The 16,735-nt window shown below is 33.7% G+C and overlaps 1 protein-coding gene across 2 annotated transcripts in view; it reads right to left on the bottom strand.

The window, feature by feature from the left end:
• Positions 1-331: 331 nt before the first annotated feature.
• Positions 332-16,735, bottom strand: part of LOC309959111 (cadherin-10) — a gene marked incomplete at its 3' end in the record, with an annotated part of 125,552 nt that continues 109,148 nt past the window's right edge. Inside the window, exons 8-11 of one of the 2 annotated variants that reach the window (XM_082835260.1) lie at positions 14,864-14,985; positions 10,144-10,252; positions 3,532-3,783; positions 332-822 (exon numbers count right to left, since the gene is read on the bottom strand). In XM_082835260.1, coding sequence (XP_082691386.1) covers positions 332-822; positions 3,532-3,783; positions 10,144-10,252; positions 14,864-14,985 — 974 coding nt within the window. The remainder of the gene's footprint in view (positions 823-3,531; positions 3,784-10,143; positions 10,253-14,863; positions 14,986-16,735) is intronic. The other variant, XM_082835261.1, reaches the window with a different exon arrangement.

Genomic DNA, 16,735 nt, shown 5'->3' with positions numbered 1-16,735 from the left:
CCTTTAAGAAACGGAAGCGGCTTGTTTGTGAGGCTGCTTAAGGGAGAACTATCCTGTTCATGTTTCTGAAATTATCTTTTATTTCCTAAGAAGGACAACACTGAATTTCCATAGCTTTGGCTCTTGGAAGTGATTAAATAAAATGTCGTATATATTCCATGAGACATCCTACAGGGAAGAATTAATGTAATTAATGAACAAATTAAAAAGGAAATGGGAAAAAAAATTGTGCTGAGTGGCAGGAAAATTTTCCTGAATATCAAATATTATGAAGTGGAGACGGTGTCGGTAAAGTTACTTCCTCTTACTTGAGCAGAACATATATCCTAGGTTAAGAGTCTTTGTCACTTTCCCCGCCACCGTACATTTCCGCCAGCTTATTAAACCGAGGCCCCCATTCTCGGAGGTAATCGTAGTTTTGGTCTCCGTCAGTGGTACCTGATTCTAAAGAACTCAGAGATTCCGCGATGGAATCGTTTCCTTCGTAGGCATACGTTGCAAGTGAGTCGTAGGGCGGTGCGGTGGGATCCAGATCGTGCTCTTTTAGCCTTTCATTAATGAAATCCCGGACATCCGTGTTATCCGGAGCTGTCGGAGTCCTCCGTGGGATAAATAAAGTTTCCGGAATAATATCTCGCCGCAGCTTTTTTTCCTCAATAGCTGCAGGATTCCTCAGGGTGCCGATATCAAAGGCCTGGGTGTCCTCCTCTCCGCCACCTTCATCGTTATAGCTCACAATGTTGTCTCTGATATCTTCTTTAGACAAGATCAGAGGCTCTTTTTTCCGCTGTCTTTTCAGAGCTGCAAACAGTACTACTATAACTTGAAAAAAGAAAAAAGATGCATTAGAGGTCCATCTGAAACACATATTAATAAATAACGAGTGGAAGTACTATAAACGAGTTTGTTATTTAGGTTTTCTGGAACTGGTTAGAATTTAGGGTTAATTTTGTATTTCCATATTTTTTTTTTTTTTTGCAGGGCTTGTGGGGAGGGGGAGGCGTGAGAGGAGAGGGGAGTGTTGAAGGATTTAGCCAGGATGGTTAGAGTTTAAGAACAGTGGTTCTAATTTACTTTTAAAGCAATGTGAAAGGTTTTTTCAAATACAGTGACTTATTTTATCTATTTTTCTAAGAACTGTTTAAAGATAGTTCCTGATTGTACAGACGTTATTTATACTTTGCATTAAATAATGACATAAGATGTTGTTTAAAAAATAGACACAAATCAAATTCAGCTTCAAATAAAACAATGAAGAAGGGCAAAAATACGCCCATATTTTTACATCCTTATGCAATATTAAAAAGGCAGCTTTCTTCACAAGATATGGAGTATCCATATCTGTTAAATAGCTTTGCGGATGGACTTACATATTTTTTTTCCTTACATTGTTACTAGAAGGCCTTAATTACTGGGTAAAAAGATCACATTATTTAGACATTATTAGTTTAGAAATTTATGAGGTTTTCCATGGAAATATATATCACTCATGAGATCAAAAAAAAATTGCTGGATCACATGATGGCAAAGAGTAAATTCAAATTACTACACTGAATTAACTACAAAAATTATGTATGAATTTCAGCTATATGTGTCTTAATGAGTATAGATCCACAAGTAGAAATGTGTTTCATTCAGACAGGACATTTCCCTACTTCCATGGGAAGGTATCAGTAATAATAATAATATGCTTATTATTTTAGTAATCATAATAATGGTAATAGCATAAAAGATAGGAGAAAGCTAAAATCATTTTCCCTCTGGTTGTATTAGTTTCCCACCCTCATTCTTTATCCCCAAACATTTTGGTCATAATCCTTTAAAAATGATGATTTAGAGAAACAGATGTGAATTCAGTTAGATGAGGAAAGGAAGGGAAAATATCTTACCAGGTATATGTATGAAGAAATATCTATATTTATTTAGCCTCATTAGAACAAACATTTAAAGGATATGGGATTTATTACTGGTCTTGACTGAATGTGTCCCCTAAAAATTCATATGCTAAAGCCTAAATAAATTCCCAATGTGATGGTGTGTGGAAGTGGAGACTTGGGGAAGTAATTAGGTAATGGAGGTGGAACCCTCATGAATGGGATTAGTGCTCTCTTGACATGACACAGGAGAGAGGATTGCTTTCTGCCCCTTGAGGATACAAGAGAAGACAGCCATCTGTGAAATAGGAAGTATGCCCTTGCGAAACAGGAAATCCACCAGTGCCTTGATCTTGGACTTCCCTGTCTCCAGACTGTGAGAAATAAATTTCTGTGGTTTAAGCTACCAGTCTATGATATTTTGTTACAGCAGCCTGAATGAAGGCAATTATGTTATTATGTAAAGTGGTATTAAGTTATGTTTTCTGTTTTATTAACTCAGAACAGTAAGACTTCTTGCCCTCAAGCTTGTGTGAGAGGGCAGACAAGGGACTTTTTTTTTTTTTTTTTTTTTTTGCTGTACGCGGGCCTCTCACTGTTGTGGCCTCTCCCATTGCGGAGCACAGGCTCCGGACACGCAGGCTCAGCGGCCATGGCTCACGGGCCCAGCCGATCCGCGGCATGTGGGATCTTCCCGGACTGGGGCAAGAACCCGCGTTCCCTGCATCGGCAGGCAGACTCTCAACCACTGCGCCACCAGGGAAGCCCGGGACTTTTATTAATGCAACAAAAAAGAAAGTTTTAATCCATTGACAACTGTTCTTGACCTTCAAACTGATTAAAAAATAAATAGGCCACCACCAAGAGAAAGAAAATGTTTATTCTTCAAGTTTTTGAGAAAATGTGACCTTTTCTTTTGGCTAAATTCATGATTTGTGCACACACATAAACTTGTGATGTAACGATTTTAAACCTCAGATTGCTTATGATCAGCTAAAGGATCTTAGCCAGTAAAAAATGTGTTAATAATGAGGATAATGAAACTTACTAAGATTGGCTTCAAAATCCCAGTTCATTTCACTGCTTCTTAAAATATCAGATACAGTGTTTTTTGATTAGAGTCACAAGAATACTCCCAATAGTTTTAAGGTAATGCAACTAGAGAGTGAACAATCTGATTTTTAACTCAAAAGCAGTTAAAAAGCAATTTGTTCTGGGTTATAAAATCAAGTATTGTTTTAGGGACAAGTGAACGAGGTAAAGGGCTATGTTAACATTATATAAGTGAAGAGGTAAGATAGTGAGGCCATTGTCCAGCTGTAATAAGAACCAAAAACAGTGGAAATACTTTAGATTTACTGGAAAACTACGTATAAAGACTGACAGCAAGGTGCCCTGCCTTAGCTCAGCCACTCAGAAATTGTGTAACCTTGGAAAACGTTTAGAACATCTCTAACTTTCAGTTTCATTATTTAAAAAGGGAAGGTAATGACTCTGTCTGATCATATAAAATATTTTACTACAAACAACAGTCCACTGTTAATTGATGTCTGTCTTAAATTTGGGGGTTAGTTTTAGGGGAAGTATTTTAATAGTAACATTTCCACTTACAGACACTGTGAAGTAAGCCATCTAGGAAATAATCACGGTTTCTTACCCAGCAGAATAATGATGCAGAGGAGAATGGCGACCAAGGCCCCTGTGCTGAGGCCGGCAGGAAGGAGCAGGGCCTCAGCGCTGCAGGACTGCATGTTGCCTTGGCTGTCACATGCGCACACTCTGATGGTGAGTGTGCCAGTGCTGCTCTGAATCGGGTAATCGTTATCCGATATCACCACAGGCAAGAGATAGGTGCTTATTTCATGTCTACTGAAGCCATTTTTTCTGGTTAAAATTCTGGCAGTATTATCTAAAATAAATTTTGACATATTACAAATGGCTTTGGGGACAATACATTTGTCTCATCCTGATCAACGTGGTTTGACACAAAAATAAAGAGTTGTTTGTGTAAAATACAAAATTGATATCAATTTCCCTATCAAATATATACAAGGCAATTCAAATATAGATAAGATAAATAAGACAGTTTGAAGAATCTAATACCATTATTACTTATTAGATTTTTAACTAATTTTCAGATGCTTTCAAAATGGTGATTTTTTATAAGTGAATCATTTATCAAGACTATAGAGATGGTAGCATATTGTTTATCACAGTTTTCGAAAAACGTAAGTACTACGCATACCAAAGAAAAAATTATAGTAAATGTTTTTTATTTACAAATGTATGTGTGTGCACATACACAAAACACACATTAATCCAATTTTCATGAAGAAAAATATGATTGGGTAAATTTTAACTATAGTTGTATTTTTAAAATCAATTAAGCATTCAAAAACCTTCAAGAAACGATAGCAAAGATCAATAAAACTAAAAGCTGGTTCTTTGAAAGGATAAACAAAATTGATAAACCATTAGCCAGACTCATCAAGAAAAAAAGGGAGAAAACTCAAATCAATAGAATTAGAAATGAAAAAGGAGAAGTAACAACTGACACTGCAGAAATACAAAAGATCATGAGAGATTACTACAAGCAACTGTATGCCAATAAAATGGACAACCTGGAAGAAATGGACAAATTCTTAGAAATGCACAACTTTCTGAGACTGAACCAGGAAGAAATAGAAAATATGAACAGACCAATCACAAGCACTGAAATTGAAACTGTGATTAAAAATCTTCCAACAAGCAAAAGCCCAGGACCAGATCGCTTCACAGGCGAATTCTATCAAACATTTAGAGAAGAGCTATCACCTATCCTTCTCAGACTCTTCCAAAATATAGCAGAGGGAGGAACACTCCCCAACTCATTCTATGAGGCCACCATCACCCTGATACCAAAACCAGACAAGGATGTCACAAAGAAAGAAAACCACAGGCCAATATCACTGATAAACATAGATGCAAAGATCCTCAACAAAATACTAGCAAACAGAATCCAACAGCACATTAAACGGATCATACACCATGATCAAGTGGGGTTTATTCCAGGAATGCAAGGATTCTTCAATATATACAAATCAATCAACGTGATACACCATATTAACAAATTGAATGAGAAAAACCATATGATCATCTCAATAGATGCAGAGAAAGCTTTTGACAAAATTCAACACCCATTTATGATAAAAACCCTGCAGAAAGTAGGCATAGAGGGAACTTTCCTCAACATAATAAAGGCCACATATGACAAACCCACAGCCAACATCGTCCTCAATGGTGAAAAACTGAAAGCATTTCCACTAAGACCAGGAACAAGACAAGGTTGCCCACTCTCACCACTATTATTCAACATAGTTTTGGAAGTTTTAGCCACAGCAATCAGAGAAGAAAAGGAAATAAAAGGAATCCAAATCGGAAAAGAAGAAGTAAAGCTGTCACTGTTTGCAGATGACATGATACTATACATAGAGAATCCTAAAGATGCTACCAGAAAACTACTAGAGCTAATCAATGAATTTGGTAAAGTAGCAGGATACAAAATTAATGCACAGAAATCTCTGGCATTCCTATACACTAAGGATGAAAAATCTGAAAGTGAAATCAAGAAAACACTCCCATTTACCATTGCAACAAAAAGAATAAAATACCTAGGAATAAACCTACCTAAGGAGACAAAAGACCTGTATGCAGAAAATTATAAGACACTGATGAAAGAAATTAAAGATGATACAAATAGATGGACAGATATACCATGTTCTTGCATTGGAAGAATCAACATTGTGAAAATGACTCTACTACCCAAAGCAATCTACAGATTCAATGCAATCCCTATGAAATTACCACTGGCATTTTTCACAGAACTAGAACAAAAAATTTCACAATTTGTATGGAAACACAAAAGACCCCGAATAGCCAAAGCAATCTTGAGAACGAAAAATGGAGCTGGAGGAATCAGGCTTCCTGACTTCAGACTATACTACAAAGCTACAGTAATCAAGACAGTATGGTACTGGCACAAAAACAGAAAGATAGATCAATGGAACAGGATAGAAAGCCCAGAGATAAAGCCACGCACATATGGTCACCTTATCTTTGACAAAGGAGGCAGAAATGTACAGTGGAGAAAGGACAGCCTATTCAATAAGTGGTGCTGGGAAAACTGGACAGCTACATGTAAAAGTATGAGATTAGATCACTCCCTAACACCATACACAAAAATAAGCTCAAAATGGATTAAAGACCTAAATATAAGGCCACACACTATAAAACTCTTAGAGGAAAACATAGGCAGAACACTCTATGACATAAATCACAGCAAGGTCCTTTTTGACCCACCTCCTAGAGAAATGGAAATAAAAACAAAAGTAAACAAATGGGACCTAATGAAACTTAAAAGCTTTTGCGCAGCAAAGGAAACCATAAAGAAGACCAAAAGACAACCCTCAGAATGGGAGAAAATATTTGCAAATGAAGCAACTGACAAAGGATTAATCTCCAAAATTTATGAGCAGCTCATGCAGCTTAATAACAAAAAAACAAACAACCCAATCCAAAAATGGGCAGAAGACCTAAATAGACATTTCTCCAAAGAAGATATACAGAGTGCCAACAAACACATGAAAGAATGCTCAACATCACTAATCATTAGAGAAATGCAAATCAAAACTACAATGAGATATCATCTCACACCAGTCAGAATGGCCATCATCAAAAGATCTAGAAACAATAAATGCTGGAGAGGGTGTGGAGAAAAGGGAACCCTCTTACACTGTTGGTGGGAATGTCAATTGATACAGCCACTGTGGAGAACAGTATGGAGGTTCCTTAAAAAGCTACAAATAGAACTACCATATGACCCAGCAATCCCACTACTGGGCATATACCCTGAGAAAACCATAATTCAAAAAGAGTCATGTACCAAAATGTTCATTGCAGCTCTATTTACAATAGCCCAGAGATGGAAACAACCTAAGTGTCCATCATCGGATGAATGGATAAAGAAGATGTGGCACATATATACAATGGAATATTACTCAGCCATAAAGAGAGACGAAATTGAGCTATTTGTAATGAGGTGGATAGACCTAGAGTCTGTCATACAGAGTGAAGTAAGTCAGAAAGAGAGAGACAAATACCGTATGCTAACACATATATATGGAATTTAAGAAAAAAAAAATGTCATGAAAAACCTAGGGGTGAAACAGGAATAAAGACACAGACTTACTAGAGAATGGACTTGAGGATATGGGGAGGGGGAAGGGTAAACTGTGACAAAGCGATAAAGAGGCATGGACATATATACACTACCAAACGTAAGGTAGATAGCTAGTGGGAAGCAGCCGCATAGCACAGGGAGATCAGCTCGGTGCTTTGTGACCGCCTGGAGGGGTCGGGTAGGGAGGGTGGGAGGGAGGGAGACGCAAGCGGGAAGAGATATGGGAACATATGTATATATATAACTGATTCATTTTGTTGTGAAGCTGAAACTAACAGACCATTGTAAAGCAATTATACTCCAATAAAGATGTTTAAATAAATAAATAAATAAATAAATAAATTGAATGGGAACTTAAAAAAAAAAAAAAAAAACCTTCAAGAGTCCCGATGTATGAAGAACAGTCAGCAAGTTACTTAATATTTTTGAACTTTGATTTCCACCAATTAAAATGAATACAGTGTGTAACTCAAAGTATTGGTGGAAGACACTAATGTGGAATGCCTAACAGACACACAGAAAGAAGTAGGGACTTAATCAAGGCTAGCATCCTCCTACCTAGTATATTGCTACTGATATTTCCTTTATCCAATAACTCATCCAGTATCCTTAAATGTGGGTTGTGCATCTATATAATGATATTGAAAAATAAAATCAATATATACTTGGATGATAATTTCCTATTCTGTTTGTCCAATGTGCTGGGTCTTGTTTAGCCAATCCCATAAAGATGCTTAAAATGCCAATATAGGGAAGGGAGTGAGTTAGGCAATTGCTAAATCAAACCAACAGGATAGCAAAATTTAAAAAAAAGAAAAGAAAATGACAATCTTTTTGCAGGTGTAGTGGTTGAACATAAAGTAATCATTTCCTAAATTTTAGTAAGAAGTTAAATCTTAGTATATCAGTTAACTACCACATAATCTAGAATAGTAAATTAGCAAAATAGAAGATGTGCATAAGCAAATTTAAAAAATAAAATGTAATCCTGATAATGTTGCAATTCTGACTTTTCTTCCAAGAAGTATTAGGATACAATTCTTCCTTTCTCAAACCTACACTAAAACAAACATTTACATGAATATGGGTATTTTCAGAATCTTCTTGCCTTACTTTTAACTTTTCAAAAATTTCTAAATCTTAATTTTGCCTGCAATAGCTTTGATACATTGAAGAGCCAAAAGAAGTTTTACCTTAAACTAACAATTCTGTTTGAATCATTTTATTAAATATTCAGAAAGTCATCATATAATTATGTTTTTGACCTGTAAGTTAGTGAAAAGTGAGGCATCTTTAACAATGTGATACCAACTGTGGTATCACAGAAGCAGGAAATGTATTTTAAGAAAGATGCAGAATTAAAGATTTTTAAGATGAACATATAGACAAATGCAAGGGTATTTTCTCAAGAAGGTCAACTTTAAGGTGATGTCTATGTCATTGGAATTTCTTTCAAAGTTCACCCAATAACAGAAAATAGTGAATTTATGAAAGATTAGATCAAATATTCCATCAGACTTTACTGGTATTCTATTTAGTGTATGTTCAGGTTTGTATTCATATGGTTTCAGTCCTTGCTTTGAGTAACTTATGTAGGATCAGGAACTCTACCCAGTATAGGAAATTGTTACTATTTATCAAAAATTAATTAAGATTAGCCTTGAGTTGTTTCCCCAGTAACTGTGAAGTGCGGTGATAAGATAGTACTATTTCAAGTCTCTATTACTTTTTAAAATTGAGAGGTGGCTTGTTGAGATCTGGGGCTCAGTTTAACAAGAACATAAAACAAATTAAAATACAATTAGAAAGTGGTACAATACAATACAATATTTCAGCTCAGTACTAAGAATGTCCTGTCTAAATTCTATGTTTAGGTTACCAGATTCAGCGAATTAAAGTGATGGGTCCTTTTCTGATATTCAGATATTACATCTGATATTGGGCATTTTGTATTTTATTTGCCAATTCTACGTAAATATTTCTAATCACAATTATTTTAGGTGTCCAGAGGGACAGAAAAGATAGACATTTCAGAAGCTCATTAGTAAATAGATGTTACCAACCGATGCCTCCCTTCAGCTGATTTGTGCAAAGATCATACTATATCAAATATCTCAAGTAGTAGTTGCTCAGTGTAAAACTATCCATTATCTTAAACTGCTTTCTGACATTCTGAAATCCACCTAGATATGCTATAGCAACCTGGCTCTGCCAGTGTACATACACAGTTAGGAAGGTATTGTAAATATGCCAATGTAGTTATTAGATTTATTTTAAGAATAATTACATCTATAGTAGCTCTAAAACAAGTATGCCTTTTTACCAAAAACTACCTTATATAATTAGTTTTAACATAAATTTGTTGAAGACAGAAAACTCTGATTACATACTTTTGTTTAGCCTAGAATAATTACCATACATATTTTCCAAAGAATAAAGCTGTTTGACTTTTTGAAAATAGTGACCCATTTTTGTATTTTTCCTCAAAAATCTGTTGCTGCTTTTTTTGAGAATGCAAGAAATATGTTTAGTACTTTTGATCACAGAGTCATTATAAGATTCATATGTTACACAGAAGAATAGTGCATCTTGCCATTGAAACTATGTTTTTGCACCCAATCCCCTCATAGGCTAATGTGGCTACTTTTATTTTTTCTTTGTCTCTTCTATGCCTTTTTGGCTTTGGTGAATCTGCTGCTGCTAAATCTCACTGAAGTTTACCCAAGAGTCTCATTGAGCCATTCATTTCTCTGTGTGTCCTACTATTTTGTTATAGGAACTGATTATTCCGGCCTTTCTAATGTTTGCAAGATTCCGTCTTTGCATTAGAACCCATATAGAGTCTTCTTTCACGTATTTTATAATCTTAAAATTCAAGAAAGTAACCACTGTTAAGAAATTACCATAATAGCGCATTAAAAATATAATGAAGCCAAAATTTTGTAACACAGATCTATAAATGAATATATCATGTATATGGTAATTGTTACTTTGGGGAAAATTTCTTGTTAATGTCACCTTAAATCATAATGAACACGTTCTAAAATTTACCTTCATTGTCTTGTACTGTGAAGTTTGGATTGACAGCTGCTAAACTGAAGAAAAATTTTTGTCCACCTAAGGGATCATCTTTGTCTACTGCACTTATAGTCTGTATTAGCTGCAGAAGAGAGAAAAATGTATATTTATCAAACTTCCATGGGTAGAATCTGCTTTATAATATATGATTTTTTAATATCCAATTTTGTCTAACATTTTTAAAGGACAATTGATTTTCTTCCTTGTGCATGTACCTTTGTTTGAGTTATTCCATCTTTTTATTATTACTTAGATTTAAACAAAGTCTCTCTCTCTCCCTAGTAATTAATATAATACTAAATCAATTAAATTTAATTATAATTAAAATAATAAATAGTAACATTGTATTCTTTACAGTTTTATTAGATATAGCATTTGAAATAAGTAGGTATTTCATGTATATTTAAACATTTATCTAGAAGATAAATGTATCTAATGTAGGACAATTTAGAAAATTATTGTGATTAGGGCTTTCTTCTTCATTAAAAGTAAAGCGAAAACTATTCAAAGAATGTAGAGATTTTATAGACAATTACATATAACTTTATAAAGGAAAGACAAACATTACAGTATTATCTAATTTAACAGTAACTGTTCACTTCATTTGCACTGTCAACAGAATTATATATTTTTAAATTCAACATATACATATAATACTACAGGGATTGGTTATTTTAAAAAGGTCAACTCTGATTTATTTTAGGGTAAGAGAATATAAGAAGCTATCTAGTAACAAAGTAGAAAATTTAACACCTTATACTATAAACAGATGACTGCTTTGAACATATTATACAATTAATTAATATTATACAAATATATATGTAACAGATAGCTATGTATTTTTTGCATATATATCCATTTTGTCCTTAATTTATTTATACAATATCATTTTATGTATTTTTTGCATATTTTAATTTTGCAAGAAGATTTCAGAAGTTGTTAAATATGTGTTTCAATGCCTAGTAAATGGTCAAATTTATGTTTAACTGAAAGGAATATACTTTTTACTGCATTAACTCAATTTAATATTGTCTGGATATTTGATGTAAATATTTGTTACTGATGTTTTATTAATTTAGAAAGGATTTTTAAGTTTAAAACACTATGTAAAATAATTAGAAAAAATTAAGGAAATATTTTAAGTATTCCATATTAAATTATTTTTCTTTTAAAGTGTTCTATAAAGATTTAAATGTGGGGCTTCCCTGGTGGCGCAGTGGTTGAGAGTCCACCTGCCGATGCAGAGGACACGGGTTCGTGCCCCGGTCCCGGAAGATTCCACATGCCGCGGAGCGGCTGGGCCCGTGAGCCATGGTCGTTGAGCCTGCGCGTCCGGAGCCTGTGCTCCGCAACAGGAGAGGCCACAACAGTGAGAGGCCCGCGCACAGCAAAAAAAAAAAAAAAAAAAAAATTATAATGTAAAGTTGCGGTACTCCTTAATCATTTATTTCAAAATGATACAAGAAATATAATTGGACCAAACAAAGATAAATGCTTATCGTCTAGAAATAAGTAGCAAAACAATCATTTAAAACTTTAAATAATTTAAAATATATATTTAAAAATCTAACATTATGAAATTTTAGTGGTTATTTAAGATTAAATATAAGCAAGAATTTATGGCTAATGGCTTATCCATTCAATCAAAAACAAAAAGGTGGTATATATATAAAGGAATTCAAGAGAAAAATGTTAAAATAATTTTAACTAATACCCTTTAAGATGTATCTATTCAGTTACAAATATATTTCTTGACTGACTCGTTTGCAGAGCAGTCTAAAAGATTTTATTTTCAAATAGTGATTTATAGACATAAGTTGAAGAGGAAAAAAATGGCATAAATGAAATAACATATCAAGAAAGATAGTAGACTAATAGAAATTCTTATGTTTATATATATCAATATTAATATATTAACTCACATACAGATGCATAAAAATTATAGAAATGTAAAGCTAATGGTCTTTTAAAATAAAAACTACAATGTCTCATAATAAATTTACATTTGCAACTGTGATTACAAATTACAATTCCAGTTCATTTTTATGGACAAAATAACACAGTTCAGAGAATGAAATGGCCACATCTTTACATATAACTATAAGAAATTATAAAGGTTTACATAAAAATTCTCAATTAAGATGTATTATTTTAATAAAAGACAGTAGCACTGTATATGGTAGCAATACTTCAGCGATTTGCTAATGTATCTTCATTAAATGTTATAAAGGGAATAAGTAAACTCATTTAACAATGCAGACAAAATAGAATGACATGCTGCAAATCAATATCATATCACAACATACTTTTATGACCAGAAGACTTCTCTATGCAGATGGAGACACTTACTTCCTTTACAAGATAGATTTTTTTCTCTTTGAGATATAACTTGGCTTCTAGCATTCAACTTCCCCATATTCAGCATTTACCTTTTAATACAGTCTTCCTTTGCATTTCCAGTCATACATTAAAAAGTCACATTTTATTTCGGTATTTGTACCATAAAGAGTTGCAATAGAAATCAGAAGATGGCAACAAGAAGGAGGTAAAACTGTTTCTCCTGTCTCTCCCTATAAGACCTCACTATTTTATTTCGACTAGAGACAAATTCATTTTGACCCACTGCCAATAAAAGAAGTTGCCACAGTTAGGGAAAAAAAAAAAAAAAAAAAAGGTGATGTCCAGTATCCATTTTGAGCATATGAAAACTAGACACAGACAAGTCATTTATATTTTATCTCCTTAGCAATTATATAATTGGTTTGCATGTTCACTGAGCTATTCTAAAATAATCTTAAATGAACTTGAAGGGTGTTTCAGGGATAAGATAATGAAGTTTGGGATGACAAATGGATTTTAAGATGTTTAGTTAGAAAACTGGTCACTGAGTTTTAACATTTTAGTTTTTTCTGTGAAAAGACTAGTAGTTTCCACTGATGCGACAATTCCCTTTGCTCTGGTAAAAAAGCACCCTTTTTAGTTGTTAGGGAAGTAACTAAACACTGTTCTATGGAAAATATGTAATAGAATTTTGGGGGTTGATAAGGGCCTGGAGCTTAGATACTATCAATGGGTAAATATAAGCAGCCTGTCTCCCTGGAGAGACTCCCTGGGAAATCTCTTGTGAGACTGAAATGCTATTGCCCCCTCATAGAAATTAGAAATTATTAAAATATATTTTATTGACTAAAGGAGTAAAGCCTGTGTGAGAGAAAATGGAAGAAAAGAGAAATAGCCAGTCCTCTCTTCTGCTCTTTCCCAAGGTCCCTTGACTCTGTCTGAGATGGAAAAGATGGGAGTCTAGTTGCCTAGTTCAAGCATAAGACAGGACTATTCATACTTCCCTCAATATACTAACTTGTTTTTAAAAGTTCAAAAAATATGAAATTACTGAGCCAGATATAGGTTAAAAGAAAAAAGGCATAAGAAAAATAAACAAACACAATCCCTTATTTTGTGTATTTTGAATACATTTGGGAATGAGTATTTATAATGACTCAAATGCTCTGAAAAGATATCTCTTGAAAATCAAATAGAATAACCATAGAGCGAGCAATATATGCAGCAGTTGCAAAGTGGGTAATTCATCTCCTAGAGAAAAGGCTTCAACTCATATCATGCTGAGCCTGCCAAGCAGAGGACTATTTGGAATTGTATTTTTAGGGCACACTGTTTCATTAAGAAGTAGGTTGGAAGCCGCTTAGTCCTTTAAATATTCCAAATTAAACATTTCCATAACACTTTCAAATAAAAAAATGAATCCAATTGCAGCAATTTTACCATTTCGAACAATAGACAGGCTATTGAATTCCTGTTAGAATCTTCTGAAGGAAGAATTTGAGCTATTTCACAACCTAATTTGCATAAAAATGTACCAATCACATCGATGTTTATAAAGAGCATCAAATGATGTCAAAACGCAATACAGTTTCGCGATGGCTTCTCTTTCTTGAATAAAACACATTTGATTCCCAATTATTATTTATAACATGCAGCTTCCTTCTGTGAAGATGGCATTCAAACCAATTAAGAGCATCTCTTTCAGCCATACAGGCTGGGGCTCTTCAAACAGCAAAATGAGTCCACTGAGGAAAAGACTTATAAACAAATCTGGTGTAGGAAGAATGTTTTAAAGGACGAAAACGAAGTCATTAAGCACTTTATGTGTTGCTACGATGATGAAATGCAAGTATAAGTCTTAAGAGTGAACTCTGCGGCCCTGCTTCAAAACCGTATTTGCATACATTGGAATGTTGATGGAATGCTTTGATGATCCCAAGTATTTGTCTCTGTTTTCCCCAACTTTCATTTCCCATCTTGTGAGCTGTTACCAATATTTATCTAATGGCACAGCAGGATTTATTTTTTCTTTTGTTCATTTATTTTTGTTTTTGAAAGTTTAAGAAGTTATTTCTTCTTACACTTTAACTTTTGTGGCTACAGTAAAATCTCGTATTTATATTAGAACTTTACGAAGGACATATGAAATGTGTTTACACTATTATTTAAAACATTTTTAACCCTAAAAACATCAGCCTATGGTTTTGTTTTTTGTTTGCTTTTAATCATACTACTGGGACTTTATATGAGTGATTTTATCTCTGTTCACTCACTCCTCTCAAGATTGGGAAAAGAAAATACTTAACGTCCCTGTTCATATCTTCCTACACTTTAAAATTCTATGGGTGCTTACCTGTCCTGGTCTGGCATTTTCACATACAAAAGTGTCATAGAACACAGCAAATTGTGGGGCATTGTCATTAACATCCAAAATTCTCACAAAAACAGCCACCCGAGTCATCTCTTTGGGATTGTCTAGAAAAAGGAAAGGAAAAAATCTGTTTAGGAAGACACATTTGTACACCAGATTTAATTTATATAAGCCTCTTGTGGATATTAAGTGCTCACATACAAATAAGCATCACCTTCATTCTACTAAAGTAATGAGCAAATGCGATAAAGAAAATTACTGCAGAGCCTAATTAGGTAGTCATGAATTCAGTTATTAATGGGCTCAAGAGTACTATTAATATTTTGAAAAATCTTTTTAAAAGCACAATCCAGTGTAATTGAGTTCATATTATATTTGTGTCCTTATTCTCCAAATACACAATATAAGAACAAATATTTATTAAATCTTTATTATATTTCATTATATTTCTTAATTTATACCATTTTTTTTGGATGAAGAGTGGTTTTAAATAAATTAGTAACTTGCCCAAGGTCATCTACGTGGTAGTTGTTATATTACAACCTACCCTTCTGACTACTTCTATCACTAAAATGTATTCCATCAGCTACTCTCATCCCTCCTTTTGGAAATTTTAATATATAGCTACTAATTTTACAAACTGGATGGAAATTTACAATGAAATACAAGATTTTAAATGTTTCATTAATACAATTGTTACTGGTACCATTTCAACAATCCAGGCTCAATTTTGTATAACAAAATTAGTTCAATAGTAACATGTAGTGTAATAATCATGATTGTTTTTGGCTAAAATCAAGGGCATCAAAGTTTTCACATAAAAATATGCATTTAAAAATATATTTTGATTTGTAAATGGAATTTTAAAATATATCTTAGCCTTGGGTAACAACCGCATATTAGTCATAATTGCATTATCTCCACCAAGAATTTTTCTAGGCACTTGCACTGATATCTGACGTGTTTGGAGATCTTAAATTCAGGTTTATATTCATCAACCTTTGTGATGTCAAAATCTCAGTCTCTGGATATAGTTCAACTTCTTTGTGAACTTCGGTAAAGTCAAGCTCAAGATCAATATAAAAGGAGAAAGGAGATAATTCGCTAAAAATAAAGCAAAAAAAAAAAATAGCAGATAAGCTGAGGGACAGTAGCCATCTTACTAAATGGCCTCTACCAACTTTGGTTATGAATAATATGATTTACCCTTGTGAAATTTATCTGATTTTCTAATTTTATCTAAATAATTTTCAGATACAAGGGTTAAAAAATATTGTCAGGTACAAACAGGGAGTATATCACTACTCAAGAGAATTTATTTCTCCTCCCTTCTCTCCATGTAATTGTAATGTTACTAAAATAATTAAATCAGCATTTAAAAAAAATAACATGTAAGAACTGATTACTTGGCAGGGTCGTTTACAAGGCTGAGTAGTATGAAGCAAGGCAGACACTTCCATCTGAAGTGTATTTACCTTACTTTACTCTTTTCAAGGGAAACTTTAAAGTGCATCTCCTCTTTAACACTCTTGTTTAGTCTTCCTTCAGTCTTCTTAACCCATATGTGTTCAGTTCTCAGGCTCAGATTTCATATTTGCTAATCTATTGCTGCATATTATTCACTTCTTAGTATGTCAGGTGGTTAGAGTTTAGATCCTGGAGTCAAACAGAATTGACCTGATTCCCAGGTCTACCACTTATTCATTGTGTGACTTTGGCCAGTTTACACTCTGTTTCTAATGCCTCAGTTTACTCAAAATGAATCAAAATAGAACTTCTGATCTTATACAGTTATTTGAATAATTAGGTGAGCTAATGCATGGAAACTTCTTATCGAAGTATCAGTTTGTTGGT

The sequence above is a fragment of the Leucopleurus acutus genome, assembly GCF_964270905.1.
Source record: "Leucopleurus acutus genome assembly, chromosome: 3".
Taxonomy (NCBI): domain Eukaryota; kingdom Metazoa; phylum Chordata; class Mammalia; order Artiodactyla; family Delphinidae; genus Leucopleurus; species Leucopleurus acutus.
The sequence above is the reverse complement of the archived record's forward strand: the minus strand, read 5'-3'. Positions and strand labels throughout refer to the sequence as shown.